This window comes from Brassica rapa, chromosome A03, assembly GCF_000309985.2.
Source record: "Brassica rapa cultivar Chiifu-401-42 chromosome A03, CAAS_Brap_v3.01, whole genome shotgun sequence".
NCBI classification, from domain to species: Eukaryota; Viridiplantae; Streptophyta; class Magnoliopsida; order Brassicales; family Brassicaceae; genus Brassica; species Brassica rapa.
In genome coordinates this window covers 33,538,735-33,552,438 of record NC_024797.2, presented here as the reverse complement: position 1 = coordinate 33,552,438, position 13,704 = coordinate 33,538,735, and the positions used below count along the sequence as shown (strand labels likewise).

Genomic DNA, 13,704 nt, shown 5'->3' with positions numbered 1-13,704 from the left:
ACCGCCGCCTCTTAAGCTTTGTTTTCGTCCGTTCAGTAAATCGGCCATATCTTCCTAACCGTCGCGAATTTCGCGCATGCAGACCCACCATCGCGTTCCTCTCGTCGAGACGAAGCCATAACCACCGACCACGCCGCAATTGGAGTCCGGACGAAGCCGCTAGAGCCTTCGGAAGTTTCGCCTCTGTGCACGCGTGAGTTCCACGCGCCGCCGCCGGAAATCGTCTCCGCCGCTTTCACCGCCGTCCTCCGCCGCCGGACCACCGTCCTCCGCCGCCAAACCACCGTCCTCCGCCGCCGGACCACCGCCTCGTCACCACCGGAACGCCATCGCTGCCGCCAGGCTCCGCCTTCTGTGTCGCCGTCGTCCGCCGTCACCGCCGGTAAGCCATCGCCATCGGTGACTGTCGCCGGTGACTTGCCGACGACTCGCCAACCCGGCCGAGTCGACCCGGTGAGTCAACTCGTTTGACTCGGTTAACCGCTGGTTTGACTGGTTTGACCGGTTTAAATTTATTTCGGTTCGGTTAGGGTAAACCGGTCGGTTAGGACAAATTGATTTCTGGTCAAGGGTTGACCGAATTGACCTTAGACCAGCGAGTTGACTTTTCCATAAACCTTGACCAGACCCGTTTTAAACCGTTCCAAAGGCGTTCTAACTCGATTTTTCGCCCTGATTTCAGATTTGGAGTCTATTTGAGCATCTGGAGTTCATAGAAACCACTTCTTCCTGTTGCTAAGGTGAGGGCTACTCCGTTAAATCCCGAGCTAGTTTAGTACTACCATTATGGAAAGTTTAGTTTCAAAACATGATCTGTCTCTATGAATCGAGTCTGTTTGAGAGTCTTGCTTGTTCATTATTGATATTGATTGTTAACCAAAATTAGGATAATAGAAGATTCAACGATTGTGTGAAATGATTGATGCTAAGAACTGCTATATATATATATGTATATACATAGTTATGAGTAGGGATTATGTGATGAGGACGTGAGTTCAGAGATGTCTGAGCTTCGACGCTACGGTGTGGTATGGGCGTGAGTTCAGAGACGTTTGAGCTTCGACGCTACTGTGTGGGGCGTGGTGCGGAGACGTTTGCATTCGACGCTATGATGGGCAGGGGTACAGAGACAGACTGTACTAGCGACGCTTCGAGTATATGTATATATCCTTATGAGGAGATGCGCGGTGCAGAGTGTAGCTATGTACTATAAGCGCATGAGTTGTAACGGCTAGTCCTCTAGCCGAATATTGATTGTTCTGTGTGGTGTAATAGGCACTGTGTTTGTTTCATGCTAGAGCTAGGCCTACATTTTAGTAGTGCTATGAACTCAGTCTGTGGTTTGCGATTTAGCATCCCATACCTCACTGGGTGATTCCCCTGTCGCTCACCCCTCCTTCCTTCTTTTCCCCTTTCAGGTGAGACCGACGAGCAGGAGTGATTATCGGACCGGTGCTATTGGGCTTTTGGGCTTCTATCGCTTTTATCGTTATCGGGCTTTTAGGCATTTGGGCTTTTATCGTTTATGTTATTTCTTATTTCAGACTTATACCGTTATCTATATTTCAGATGTTATTTTATATTATGGATTTCCAGCGTAGACGTTGACTTTTATATTTATAAATGGAGATTTTAGAAACTATTATTTATCGCATTATTTTTATTATTATTTCGAAAGTGACGGGTGTCACAGTTTGGTATCAGAGCTATTTAATTATCGTAATATTTTATTATGTAAATCGGGGTGTCACAATAATATTCCGAAATTATACCAATGGTGACGTTCTTATAAGGAGGATTTTTGTAAAAGGGCCAGACAATGGTGGATGCTTACTTGTTTAGGTATCAGTTCTGTTTCAGCTTCGGATCAGAGGAGTCTACTCTTTGATGGGTCTCTTCACAGAATTATTTAAAATGAGTTGTTGGCAGAAGAAAAAAACAAGAACCTACAATCATATATCACTTGAAGTGACCTAATAACTGTGTCCCACCACAACCATGTGAAGGGGAAAAACCGTACAATAAACACAAAATATAGACTAAAAATTAAGAATCAATAATGCAGAACATAACAATTATACTCGACAACGGCGTTCCCTGTCTTGATATCAAAGACATGTGTTCTTGCCTGAACATAACCTCTAGCAAATCGGAAAAGTCCACTCCCTCCGATCACCGGCATTTCCCTCACTTTATCAAACACCGAGTTTCTTCCAAACACTGTAATTGTGCTTCCATTGTACTTCCCTTCCAAAATAGCGAAATTCATAGCCATCAACAATCCCACCTCTTCTTTAGATGCGGCTGCATAAAACCCTTGTGCCCTTCCAACCATTTTGGAGCTTAATTCCGGGGCCATCGTTAACGGATTATCAATCATCCGAGTGAGGCCAAAACCCGTTGCTCCCGTGTAGTTTTTCGAAGGATTCATTATTGAGACCGAAGTTGGATCTTTGCCATCCAAGATGTCGTGCCAATAAACTCTAAAATGAGTTAGCTTCTCTTTTTTATGACGCAAGAAATCATGTTCGAGGGATTCTGCTGTGACCGAAACTAGAACGAGGGAAAGTGCTACAGAAGAGAGAAGAAAGAAAGAGAGAAAAGTGGTCATGGTGGAGAGAATGATTTTAGTGGGTTTTCGTTGATACAATTTCAATTTTATGGGTTCATAGACATTATTTAATATGGACGAGATGGCATTCTAGAAAGTGTGAACTGTCGTGTTGATGTTCAATAATATCGGAGTTGGTGTACCTACTCCAACTCACTGAAAATGATGTCGGTATCTTTATAGAGGGAGTTGTTATATAAAATAATCTCACGCTATGAACACATTGAAATTGATAGGACAAAGAGAATGTTACTTATCGAGACATTTCTGAAACTTACTAATTGAAAAAATAATAGCCCGTGAGCGCCTCAAAATTTGATATTAAAAGAAAAGAAAAGAATATTTGATACCCTAAACCAAATAAAATTAATACATTTAAGAAATTTGTTCTACAACGAAATAATAAGAGGGTAATCAATTTTTTTTAAATAAAGTTTTGATAAAAAAAACATAGAAACTATCATAATTTAAAGTATCCATATTTTATTTTAAATTTGTATCAAAAAGTTTGGTAAACTAAATATTAACAAATAAATAAAAAATAATTAACGAGAACTGATATGAAATAGCCATTAATCTTTTTTTCCTTCCAAACAAGTCTATAGGACCAAAGAGATTAAATTAGGTTTCGTTAAATAGTAAATCACAGTTATATATCTTTCTTAAAGGTAAAGATAAATAAAAATAAAATATATTTTTTAAAAAAAATAGTTCTTGTTTTATACAAAAAGGAAGAATTTTAATTTTACCTCAAATTTGATATCTTTAAATGATAAAAATTTGCATAAATTCCTTAATTTTATTATAAAAAGAAAAAATTAACCCTCCTAAATAATTTATAATTTTTTAAGAATTATTTCTAAAAGTTTATAAAATCAATCTCACCCTCTAAATACTTAACCCTAATCAATAATCATTAAATCCTAAAACCTAAATGTTAGGGTATTTTTTTATGGAAATTTTACCAAAACTAACCCACAACTTGATTTTAACCCCAAACCTATACCCAAACTTGAATCAAATGCAAAACTAACCTAAAAGCCTAGTGAAATTACAGCCCAACTCCTTGTGACCAAATAAAAAAACAGAAGCAATTTTTACGAATATAGCCTTAGTAAGTCGTCTGAGATGTTGGAAGTAGTCTGGACGACTTACGTGTAAGTCGTCTGGTACCAGTTTATTTTAAAAATAATTTATAAATCTTGTAAAAAATATTTTGATGCGTGAAAAATAAAAATCATGTAATTATAAACAGTTTTAAGTGATACAAATTAAAGTATAATAAAATTGATTTGTTTTTAAGATAGATGAGTGGAAGTAGTGAATCATGATATTCTTTGGTTTAGGAGTTTGGGAAACATATGTTGTAGTATTGTATGTATTCTTAGGGTTTGATTTTGGAAAACTGAAATGTTGTTTTCAAAAATTAGTTTTCACCTATATGTGTTTATTTTTGTGTATAGTAAACACTTTTCAAGTTTGATTTGATTTTATGAAGTGTTTAATTAGATAATTAAGTTTAGGAGTTATGTTTAGGGTGTGGACGACTTATATTTCAGTCATTTGTTGAATAATTTACCCGGACGACGTATATTTCAGTCGTCCACATCGTACCGCACCTTTAATTTTACCAATGTACGTTTTAACCTAACTGGATCATTTACCGGACATGTAAAAACTATTTTTTTCACTATTTCACAAATTTACGAAACCCTAGCGCCGTTTCTCTCCAAGGGCGATTTCGAAGGCGATAAAACGAAAACCCTACAGTGGTCGTGTTCTGCCGTTATCTTCGCCGGTAATCTCTCAGATTACGACGAATATCGTTTCTCCTTCATGCCGTAGAGTATTTTCGTAGTTTAAACTGACCATCCGCTTCCTTTTTTCAGATCTGAAATCTCGTTTGCCAAACTCCGCCGCCGGTATGTTATTTCTCATGTATTAAGGCGTTTAGCCGCTGGAAAAACCTAAATATTTTAGTCTTGATTCTTCTTTTCCCTTAGATTTGCAGATCTGTAACGGCTTGGGACCACATCTTCTCCGACCATATCTTCTCCGACAATATCTTCTCCAACTGTAAGTCATTCGTCTTTTGTTTAAAAGATTATTTTTTGATTTTTTCAGATATGCATGCTCAACAAGATTTTGAGATTGTTATAGTCTTGTCACTGAAAGACTACTTGGACGACTTCCAGGAAGTCTTCTACGATGTCTTAGAAGACTTCCTGGAAGTCGTCCAAGTAGTCTTCTCACTTCCTGGAAGTCGTCTGCAAGTCTTCTATAGTATTTAGAATAGTGCGTTACCTATGTGTTTGAGATGGTTGTTTGTGATTGTTTGCAGGCCTTAAAATGGATTTACCAGAACTCCCGCCGAGGATGTTTACATTAGGAGAAGAGCCCGATGCAATCAGGAGCATTTCGTATCATTCTGATGACACAAAGTTGTTTAAAGCTCTATGTGATTGTCTCACAGCTGACGAATATGAGGATCTGAAGGCATCGAAGTTGGGAGTGTTCATCAAATTCAAGGAGCTTGAGTTTGGTTGGACTTCAAGGCTGGTACATTTTTTGCTGTGTTTCCAGCTTGACATCAAGAAGAAGTTTGAGCTCTGGAGTCTTGTCGCTTCACAACCTGCAAGGTTTTCACTGATAGAGTTTGAACACCTCACTGGTCTGAACTGCGATTACATCAAGGACCTGTAAAATCCAAGGTCTGAGGTTACGAAGGAGATGGATGCTTTCTGGGAGAAGATGCGTGTTGATCTCGATACTGGTCAAAGTATTGAACAGATAACAGAAGCATTTTACCACTGCGACGAGTGGTCTCGGGATGATCGCATGCGGCTGGGATACCTTGCCATCTACGCAGGATACATTGAAGGGAAAAAGTTCTCATCCGCTACACCAGCTAGTCTTGCAAGGCTAGTGATGGATTTAGAAAAATTTGAGAATTATCCATGGGGGAGAGTGGCGTTTAAGGTGCTGATGGATTCTCTGAAGGCAAAAGACTTGACGCAAACAGGTTACACTGTTGATGGGTTCATACAAGTCGTCCAAGTGTGGGCGTACTATGCTATGCCAGAAGTCTCCATTACCAAACATACTGTCTCCACTGTTGCTGGCTTACAAGGGTGGCAAAGGACAACGCAAATGTTTTAAGGCTGCTATCAAAAAACAGGTACTTAACCTCACTCCCTAAGACTTCTCAGACGACTTAAAGTTAAGTCGTCTGGAAAGTCTTCCAACAAAAAGACCACTCAGAGGACTTACTTTTAAGTCGTCTGAGAAGTATTTTTGTTGGAAGACCTGTCAGACGACTTAAATTTAAGTCGTCTGGAAAGTCTTCTAAAAAAAATACTTCTCAGACGACTTAAAAGTAAGTCGTTTGAGTGGTCTTTTTGTTGGAAGACCTTACAGACGACTTAACTTTAAGTCGTCTGAGAAGTCTTCCAACAAAAATACTTCTCAGACGACTTAACTAAGTTTATATCTTTTATTTACTGCAGAATATCGTGAACAACTTCATTTAGAAGGACCTTGATGAAATGTTTCAAAAATGGGACGGAGACGTAGATGACCCTGCCGCGGATAACATAATTAAAGTCATGTTTAAGGATCCAGGATGGAAGTGGACCATGAACTGCTGGCAAGTCACCGGTACTCACAAGTTTGTGAAGATGGAAGTGAGTCCAGGGAAGAATGAAGTGAGTCCAGTGAAGACGGAAAAAACTACAATGAAGTGAGAGAGTGTTGTGAAGGAAGAAAGTAGCAGACCTCGGAAGAAAGCTCGTAAAGGGTCTTCTGTTTTTGCTGAGACACTTGCGGCGGGTAGTGATGGCTTTGGGATGACGAAACAGCAGATTGAAAGGGCCTTCAAGGACATATCTGATGCCATTAGTGATGGCTTTGGGACGTGCCTTAAGGAGATCAAGGTACTGGGGGATAGGATGGTAGCTGTGGAGAAGAAGGTGGGAGTCACCAAAAAAGGGGGTTCATCTGATGATCGTCAACTTACAACCACTTCAAATCCACCAAAACCTGTGCACGAACCCAAGGTTAGTACCAAAACCTCTCCCAAAATTGTAGAGAAGAGAGTCACTAGGCAAAGTGTTAGGAAGAGTCAGAACTGATGTGCTTTGTTTCTTGTGTGCTATGATAAACCGTTGTATGCCTTGATTCTGAACATGTGTGCTTTGTTTCTAGTTGCCTTGATGAACCATTGTATGCCTTGATTCTGAACATGTGTACTTTGTTTCTAGTTTGAATTTGATCTTTGCTGTAAGGGTTTTGTTTCATGTGCGAATTTGATCTTTGGTTAATAGTTTTTAAACACATTGTGAACTCGAAACTGCAGAGTGAAAGAGTGAATGGGGGCGAAAGCAGGACATAAAGAAGCCAAAGAACTGAGTCTTACTACAGAACCGAGTTCCTCGAGAGAGCTCTGTCTTGTGAGACCTGCAGACGACTTACCGAGTGATGATCCTAGCGTTCTTATATTGGACAAACAAGTTTCCACTGCTTCAGATTTACTCTTGGAAGAAGCTAGAAGGCAGACAAAGAAGGAGACTGCTATGGTGAATCTCTGTGAAAAAAGTGAGCGAGAAAGGAAACTTGCTCCCACACAGCAAACTCCTTTTAAGGGAAACAGCACTGCCAAACAGATCATTCCAAACAAAAAGGTTGGCCGAGGCTATGATCCTTTTGCAAGCAATGACAAGAAGAAGTCGAAGGAGCTCACTGAATGGGTGCAACAAGATCTGTAAGTTGCTGTAAAAAAATGATTATTTACATTTGATAAAAAAAAAGCATCCATTTGATTATTTACATTTTGTGTTTGCAGTTCTTATAAACTGCCTCTAAAAAGAAAACCACGTAGATGTCCAAGTCGATTTATCAGGTCCTCTGAACCCCCTTAGAATGGCTGACCGACCATGTAAGTCTTCTGCTATTTTCTTACTGTTATACGTAAATCATCTGTAAGTCGTCTGGTAGTTCTCTGATTTGCATAAGCCGTCTGTAAGTCGTTTGGTACTTTTCTGACTTGTATAAGTCGTCTGTGAGTCGTCTGGTAGTTATCTGACTTGTATAAGTCGTATGTAAGTCGTCTGGTACTTTTCTGACTTGTATAAGTCGTCTGTGAGTCGTCTAGTAGTTATCTGACTTGTATAAGTCGTCTGTAAGTCGTCTGGTACTTTTCTGACTTGTATAAGTCGTCTGTGAGTCGTCTGGTAGTTATCTAACTTGTTTAAGTGATAATACGTGTATACGCACACCAATTAACCTAATGTGCACACTACCACAATCGAATGGTATGTCGATGTAGTACTTTAGGATCGAATCCACAGAGACCAACGATTACACTTTATCTTTATGGGATCAATACTTAGCTAAAACAATGATGGAGTTTTGAGATTAAGATTTCGTAACAAGCAATTAATAAGATTAATTAAAGATTTCAGATGATTAAAAATGCTAGCCTAGGGTGGTTTGATCGGGTGTTAAGCAAGTGTGAGCCAAACAATTATTCAAGTTTGATTAAAGACCAGTCTAGAACTCGGATCACTCAAGTAGAACAGTCCACTGTCGTGGTACTGCTCCCTATGCTGATCGATCTTGATACCTAAACTCTCGTTTGGATCAAGACGCGACAGCAAGCAATAGAGATCAAGTCCGATATGTTCACAAAACACCCTAATATCTACTTTCGCTGATTAGGGATGCAATGCTCATTCAAGTTATATCTAGCAACCTATAACACTTTTGATGAATAGATTAAACCTAGAATCAGGCACTAAGAGGTTAACTTGATGCAAGCCTTAAGAACTACAGTGAATGAAGACAATCGATTTATAACTTATTTATGTCAAGCTCACAGATCTAACACCCTAACACCCTAGACTAAGCAAGCTGACTACTCAGCCATGAAGCAAGAAAACACAGAGACAGAGCCTGAATAAAACATGTGTAGATAAAATAGAATAAGGGTTCAGGGGGTTCTTCTCTATGGTGAGAGAGATGGAGCCTTCTCCCTTTACAAAGTATCAAATCACAAATCTCTAAGGGCTCAAGTCTGGTTCCTTGTCCCCCAAAACAGTGTAGAATGATAAGGAAAAACAGAAAAAGAAGATATCTCAAGCCACATGCGGCTGGGAGAGAAAATAGAGAGATTATGGCAAATTCCGAAATAGGTTGTATTTTCCTTAAAAATCTCTGCCGCTGGAACAGGCATCCAGAACAGTCACTCGGGTTGCTCCGCTATCCGGAACAGTCATCAAGACTGTTCTGCGTGAAAATCACCAAATTGCACTGTTTTCTGCCTCTTTTGTTCCAGCTGGTCCATCTCCCATCCAATGCAACTCCAGACCTGTAATAACTCGAAAATGACTAGGAAGACTCGATAAAGACTTGAAAACCAATTGAAAAGCATATATACAAGATGTATAAAATGCCATATATCAATAAGTCAATTGTAAGTCGTCTGGTAGTTTTCTGATTTGCATAAGTCGTCTGTAAGTCGTCTGGTAGTTTTCTGATTTGCATAAGTCGTCTGTACGTCAACTGGTAGTTTTCTGACTTGTATAGGTCGTCTGTAAGTCGTCTGGTAGTTTACTGACTTGTATTGTTTTATATGCAGCAAATGGATGCTTTTATTAATTTACTGAGGCAACAGTACCAAGACCATCCACAACATTTCAGGAGCGACAAAATGTGCTTTCTTGATCATATATTTTCTCGGCAGTGGAGGGCCTCCTACCCTGATTTTAAGAGCGACAATGGAGATGCCAACGGTTTAGGAAGAAGACTCCCTGGTGGGGCATGGAATTATCATGCAGGCGAGATACCTTCTTTTTGCAAATCTAAGAAGGTTTGGGGGTGGATGATATCTATGCACCTGTGAACTTCAAGAACCAGCATTGGATTGCTATATGGATATCGATCCCTAAGAGGCACATAGTCGTATGGGACAACATTATCAGTCATATTAGCCCTGAAGAACCCGATGAGGTAATGGAGCCTTTTGTCACAATGGTCCCTTATCTGCTTGTTAAGTGCGTGCTCCCTGACGAACAAAAGGCTCAATACACATTGCAGCCATACACATATGCGAGACAAACCGATGGAGTACCTCATTGCCGAGCTAGTGATTGTGGCCCCTTCGCTCTGAAGTACACTGAATGTCATGCTCTTGGGATGGAATTTCCCAAAGCATTTAACAAAAGAAACGGGAAGGCCATCAGGGAGAAGATGGCGGTGGATATATTTCAAGAGCTTCCTATGTGCCATGAATGGGAAAACCAAGACAATGATGAGAACCTGGGAACGTATGAGTAGATATTGGATGTGTTATTTGTATTTGAACTTGATGCTTTTGTGTACTGTTGTATGGTAGATTAGGGGACGTTAACAGGGTCAGGATATGATGATGATTTTTGTAACCTATCCTCATACCAAACTAGAATTCCGTAGAAAATTAGTTTGGTAGTGCAGTAACCTTTCGGAATATGTAATGTTTGACTTGTCTTTTTAAATTGCACTGTCGTTGGAATGTTTGACATGTCTTTTTAAATTGCATTGTCGTTGGACTACTAACCAGAAGGTCTTCCAACAAAAAGACTTCTCAGATAAGTTCATAAAACATAAAGTCTACAGATAAGTTCATAAAACATAAAGTATACAGAGAAGTTCATAAAACATAGCGGCTACAGATAAGTTCATAAAACATGAAGTCTACATATAGATAGATAGATTCGAAGACATGAAGAGAATTCTAGTTAAGTCGTTGGACGACTAACCAGAAGGTTTTCTGGACGACTAACCAGAAGGTTTTCTGGACGACTTACTTGAAGGTCTTCCCCGTCAGTGCTTACATTGTGGACGCTTATGGCCAGTTTCTTTGCAGACTGAGCACCTATAAACCATGTGTTGCTTCTGGGGTTTGCGTCCTCTCATCCTGGATAGCTCCAACCAAGATCGCCATCTTGATTTCTTCCGTCTCCCCGGACCACGCTTTACTTCCGGAGGAAAGCATGTGTGTGCCTCAACAAGTTGTCCAACACAAGGATATATATTCTAAGGTATTTTCTCGACATGATAGACACCACAATCACACTTTTGAAGTTCCAGATCAACATTACAGTCCCTATTGCCACCTTTCACAAAGAATTTTCATCCATCAATTTGTTGGACTCTCAGAGTTTACGCGTTCTCCTCTCGAACAACAAGCAAGTGTTCAACACCCCGACTATGTTGCGTTGTAAGACTTAAAGCATCTCCTCTCGTTTTCCAGTACCACCTTCCTAGCTTCTCCCTTATGAACTCCAGCAGGAACTGAATAGGAAATCCTCTTGCTCGCTTCAGTGCAGAGTTAATTGATTCAGCGATATTGCTCGTTTTTAAGTTGTACCTGTCTCCCTGACAATGAACCCTAGACCATAGGCTCACATCGGCTTCCTCCAGATACTCAGCAAGATCCGGATTTGCACTCCGTATCTCATCCATGTACCGATCAAAATCGTAAAGTGTATGAGCATAAGCAGCACCTTTCACCAAGTACAAGAGATGCTTCCCTTTATACTTTTTGACAATATTCTCTTGAAGGTGATAATAACATATTCTTCGGGTTGCCCAAGGAAACACCTTTTCACACGCATTTATAATGGAGGCGTGCCTGTCGGAGACTATCACCAGAGGATACTCATCAGATACACAACTCGCCAATTTTGTGAAAAACCATTCCCAAGATTCATCATTCTCACCATCTACGATCCCAAAAGCCAATGGATATATCTGAAAATTACCGTCTTGTGCGGCTGCAACCAACATAGTACCCTCATACTTCCCACTTAGGTGAGTCCCATCCACCACAATGACCCTTCTCTGATACTTAAATCCTCTGATAGAAGCTCCAAAAGCAAGAAATAGATACTTAAATCTATTCAGAGAATCAAGTTCTATAGCTGTGATAGAACCCGAATTTGCTGCCTTGATTTGCTCCAAATATGAAGGCAGTCGCTCATACTCGTCTTCCACTGATTCTCTCACCATTTCTTGCGCATATAACAATGCTCTGTATGAAGTGGTGTAATCAAGTGTCATGCCAAACATGTTCTTCATTGCATAATTGATATGCTGCGGATTCAACCCATCAATGATTCCAACACGATCTATGAAAAGTCGACCAATGTACTTCGGAGTACAGTGTTTCCGCTGAGCGATTCTGTCTGGGATGGAACATGTATTAGTTGCCACATACTTGGTTACCCAAAATGTTTTAGTCCCATGTTTCACACTTGCTCGGACCTTCCATTGATAACCACTAACACGACATGTTGCCAGAAAGAGAGTTTTCGTTGACTTGAATATTCTGAAGGAGAACCTACGCCTCACCGTTGTCAACCGCAACTCTGAAAGCAGTGCATCCTTACTAGGAAAACTCTGGTTGACATAGATTCTGTCTGCAGATGATCCTTCTCCTTCACAACCATATGCCCATTTGTAATCATCAAAACATATTTCATCATCTTCTTCCTCATCCTCGTCTTTAACCTTTCCATACTCACTATAATCCTCAGCATCAGCGACAACAGGGATGTCAGCATCCTCCTCCCCATCATGATCCTCAGCTTCATCCCCCTCCTCGGCTTCATCCCCCTCCTTAGCTTCATCCCTCTCCTCAGCTTCATGCCCCTCTTCATCTTCATCCCTCACATCAGCTTCATCCCCCTCCTCAGCTTCGTCCCCCTCCTCAGCTTCATCCCCCTCCTCAGCCTCATCTCCCACATGATCTTCATCCCTTTCCTCTGAAACCGTTCTCAGCTTGCTAAAGCTTGATACACAAAGACGTACTTCATGCGTTTTAGTTATCTCGAGCAAGTTCCAAACTTGTCTATCACCTGTAACATGAATAGGAGGAAGATCTGGAGCCATCTGTTGTAATGAGTAGGTTAACTCCACAGACTATGTGTTCATGTCCAGGTTATAATCTTCTTGAGCCATTGCAACAAGATCAGCATGTGTCGAACCTTCACTCAAAAATAACATTCTCGCTCCTTTGAAATGATCAACCACAAAATTCCAACATCCATCTTTCAACAACCATTCTCCATACACTGCATGTAACTGACGCATCATCTGAAAAAGTCAAAATAAAACACATTAGCAAACTTAGATTAGAGAAAACAAAAGTTTATTAAAGATCAAAGCGGACGACTTCAATCTAAGTCCTCCTGACGACTAAAATATACGTCGTCTGGTCAACGCAGAGGTTATTTTTGCAATTGACTTTAAAATCTGTTATTTCAGACGAGTGAAAAATAAGTCGTCTACTTTGTTTGGTTAAAAAAAATCTCCAAAAAAGCTAGACGACTTACATTTCAGTCGTCATAGGTTAGTTTTGCAATTGACTGGATTATTTCAGAAGTTTAACTTTCCTGGACGACTTACATTTCAGTCGTCTCAAGAAAATAAAAATAATAATATTTTTTTTAAACTAGACGACTTGCAATTATGTCGTCATAGGTTAGTTTTGCAATTGAAAAAAAACTTCAATATTTAATTATATATAGACGAGTTACAATTCAGTCGTCCATCAGACGACTTACATGTAAGTCGTCCAGGATTTACGAGGTTTGACCAGAATCTTGGAATAAAATCATGGACGACTTACATGTAAGTCGTCGGGCGGATGACTGAATTGTAAGTCGTCTGGGTATAATTAAATATTGAAGTTTTTTTTTTCAATAGCAAAACTAACCTATGACGACTTAATTACGACTTAATTGTAAGTAGTCTAGTGTTAATAAAATACTGATATTTCAATTTTCATTAGACGACTGAAATGTAAGTCGTCCATGAAAGTCAAACTTCTGAAATAATCCAGTGGGCGTCCTGGATCATTCGCGGTTTGTCGAGGGTTATCCATTTTCTGAATTTTGACTTGTACCAGAGCGTTTTTCTGAGTGCGTCTATGGCCACCTTGTCGCTTATTCCACTAACCCTAGACATAACAAGCTTGAATCGGCTTATGAACTCGCAGAGAGGTTCGTCCTCCCTCTAGGATAGATTCCAGAGATCGACATCAGACATTTGTCTAT

The 13,704-nt window shown here is 40.0% G+C and overlaps 1 protein-coding gene across 1 annotated transcript; it reads right to left on the bottom strand.

Moving 5' to 3' along the window:
- Positions 1-1,902: 1,902 nt before the first annotated feature.
- On the bottom strand, positions 1,903-2,684 carry LOC103849458 (dirigent protein 19). The gene has a single exon (XM_009126214.3). The coding sequence runs from the start codon at positions 2,609-2,611 to the stop codon at positions 2,054-2,056; it is 558 nt and encodes a 185-aa protein (XP_009124462.1). The 5' UTR covers positions 2,612-2,684; the 3' UTR covers positions 1,903-2,053.
- Positions 2,685-13,704: the final 11,020 nt, after the last annotated feature.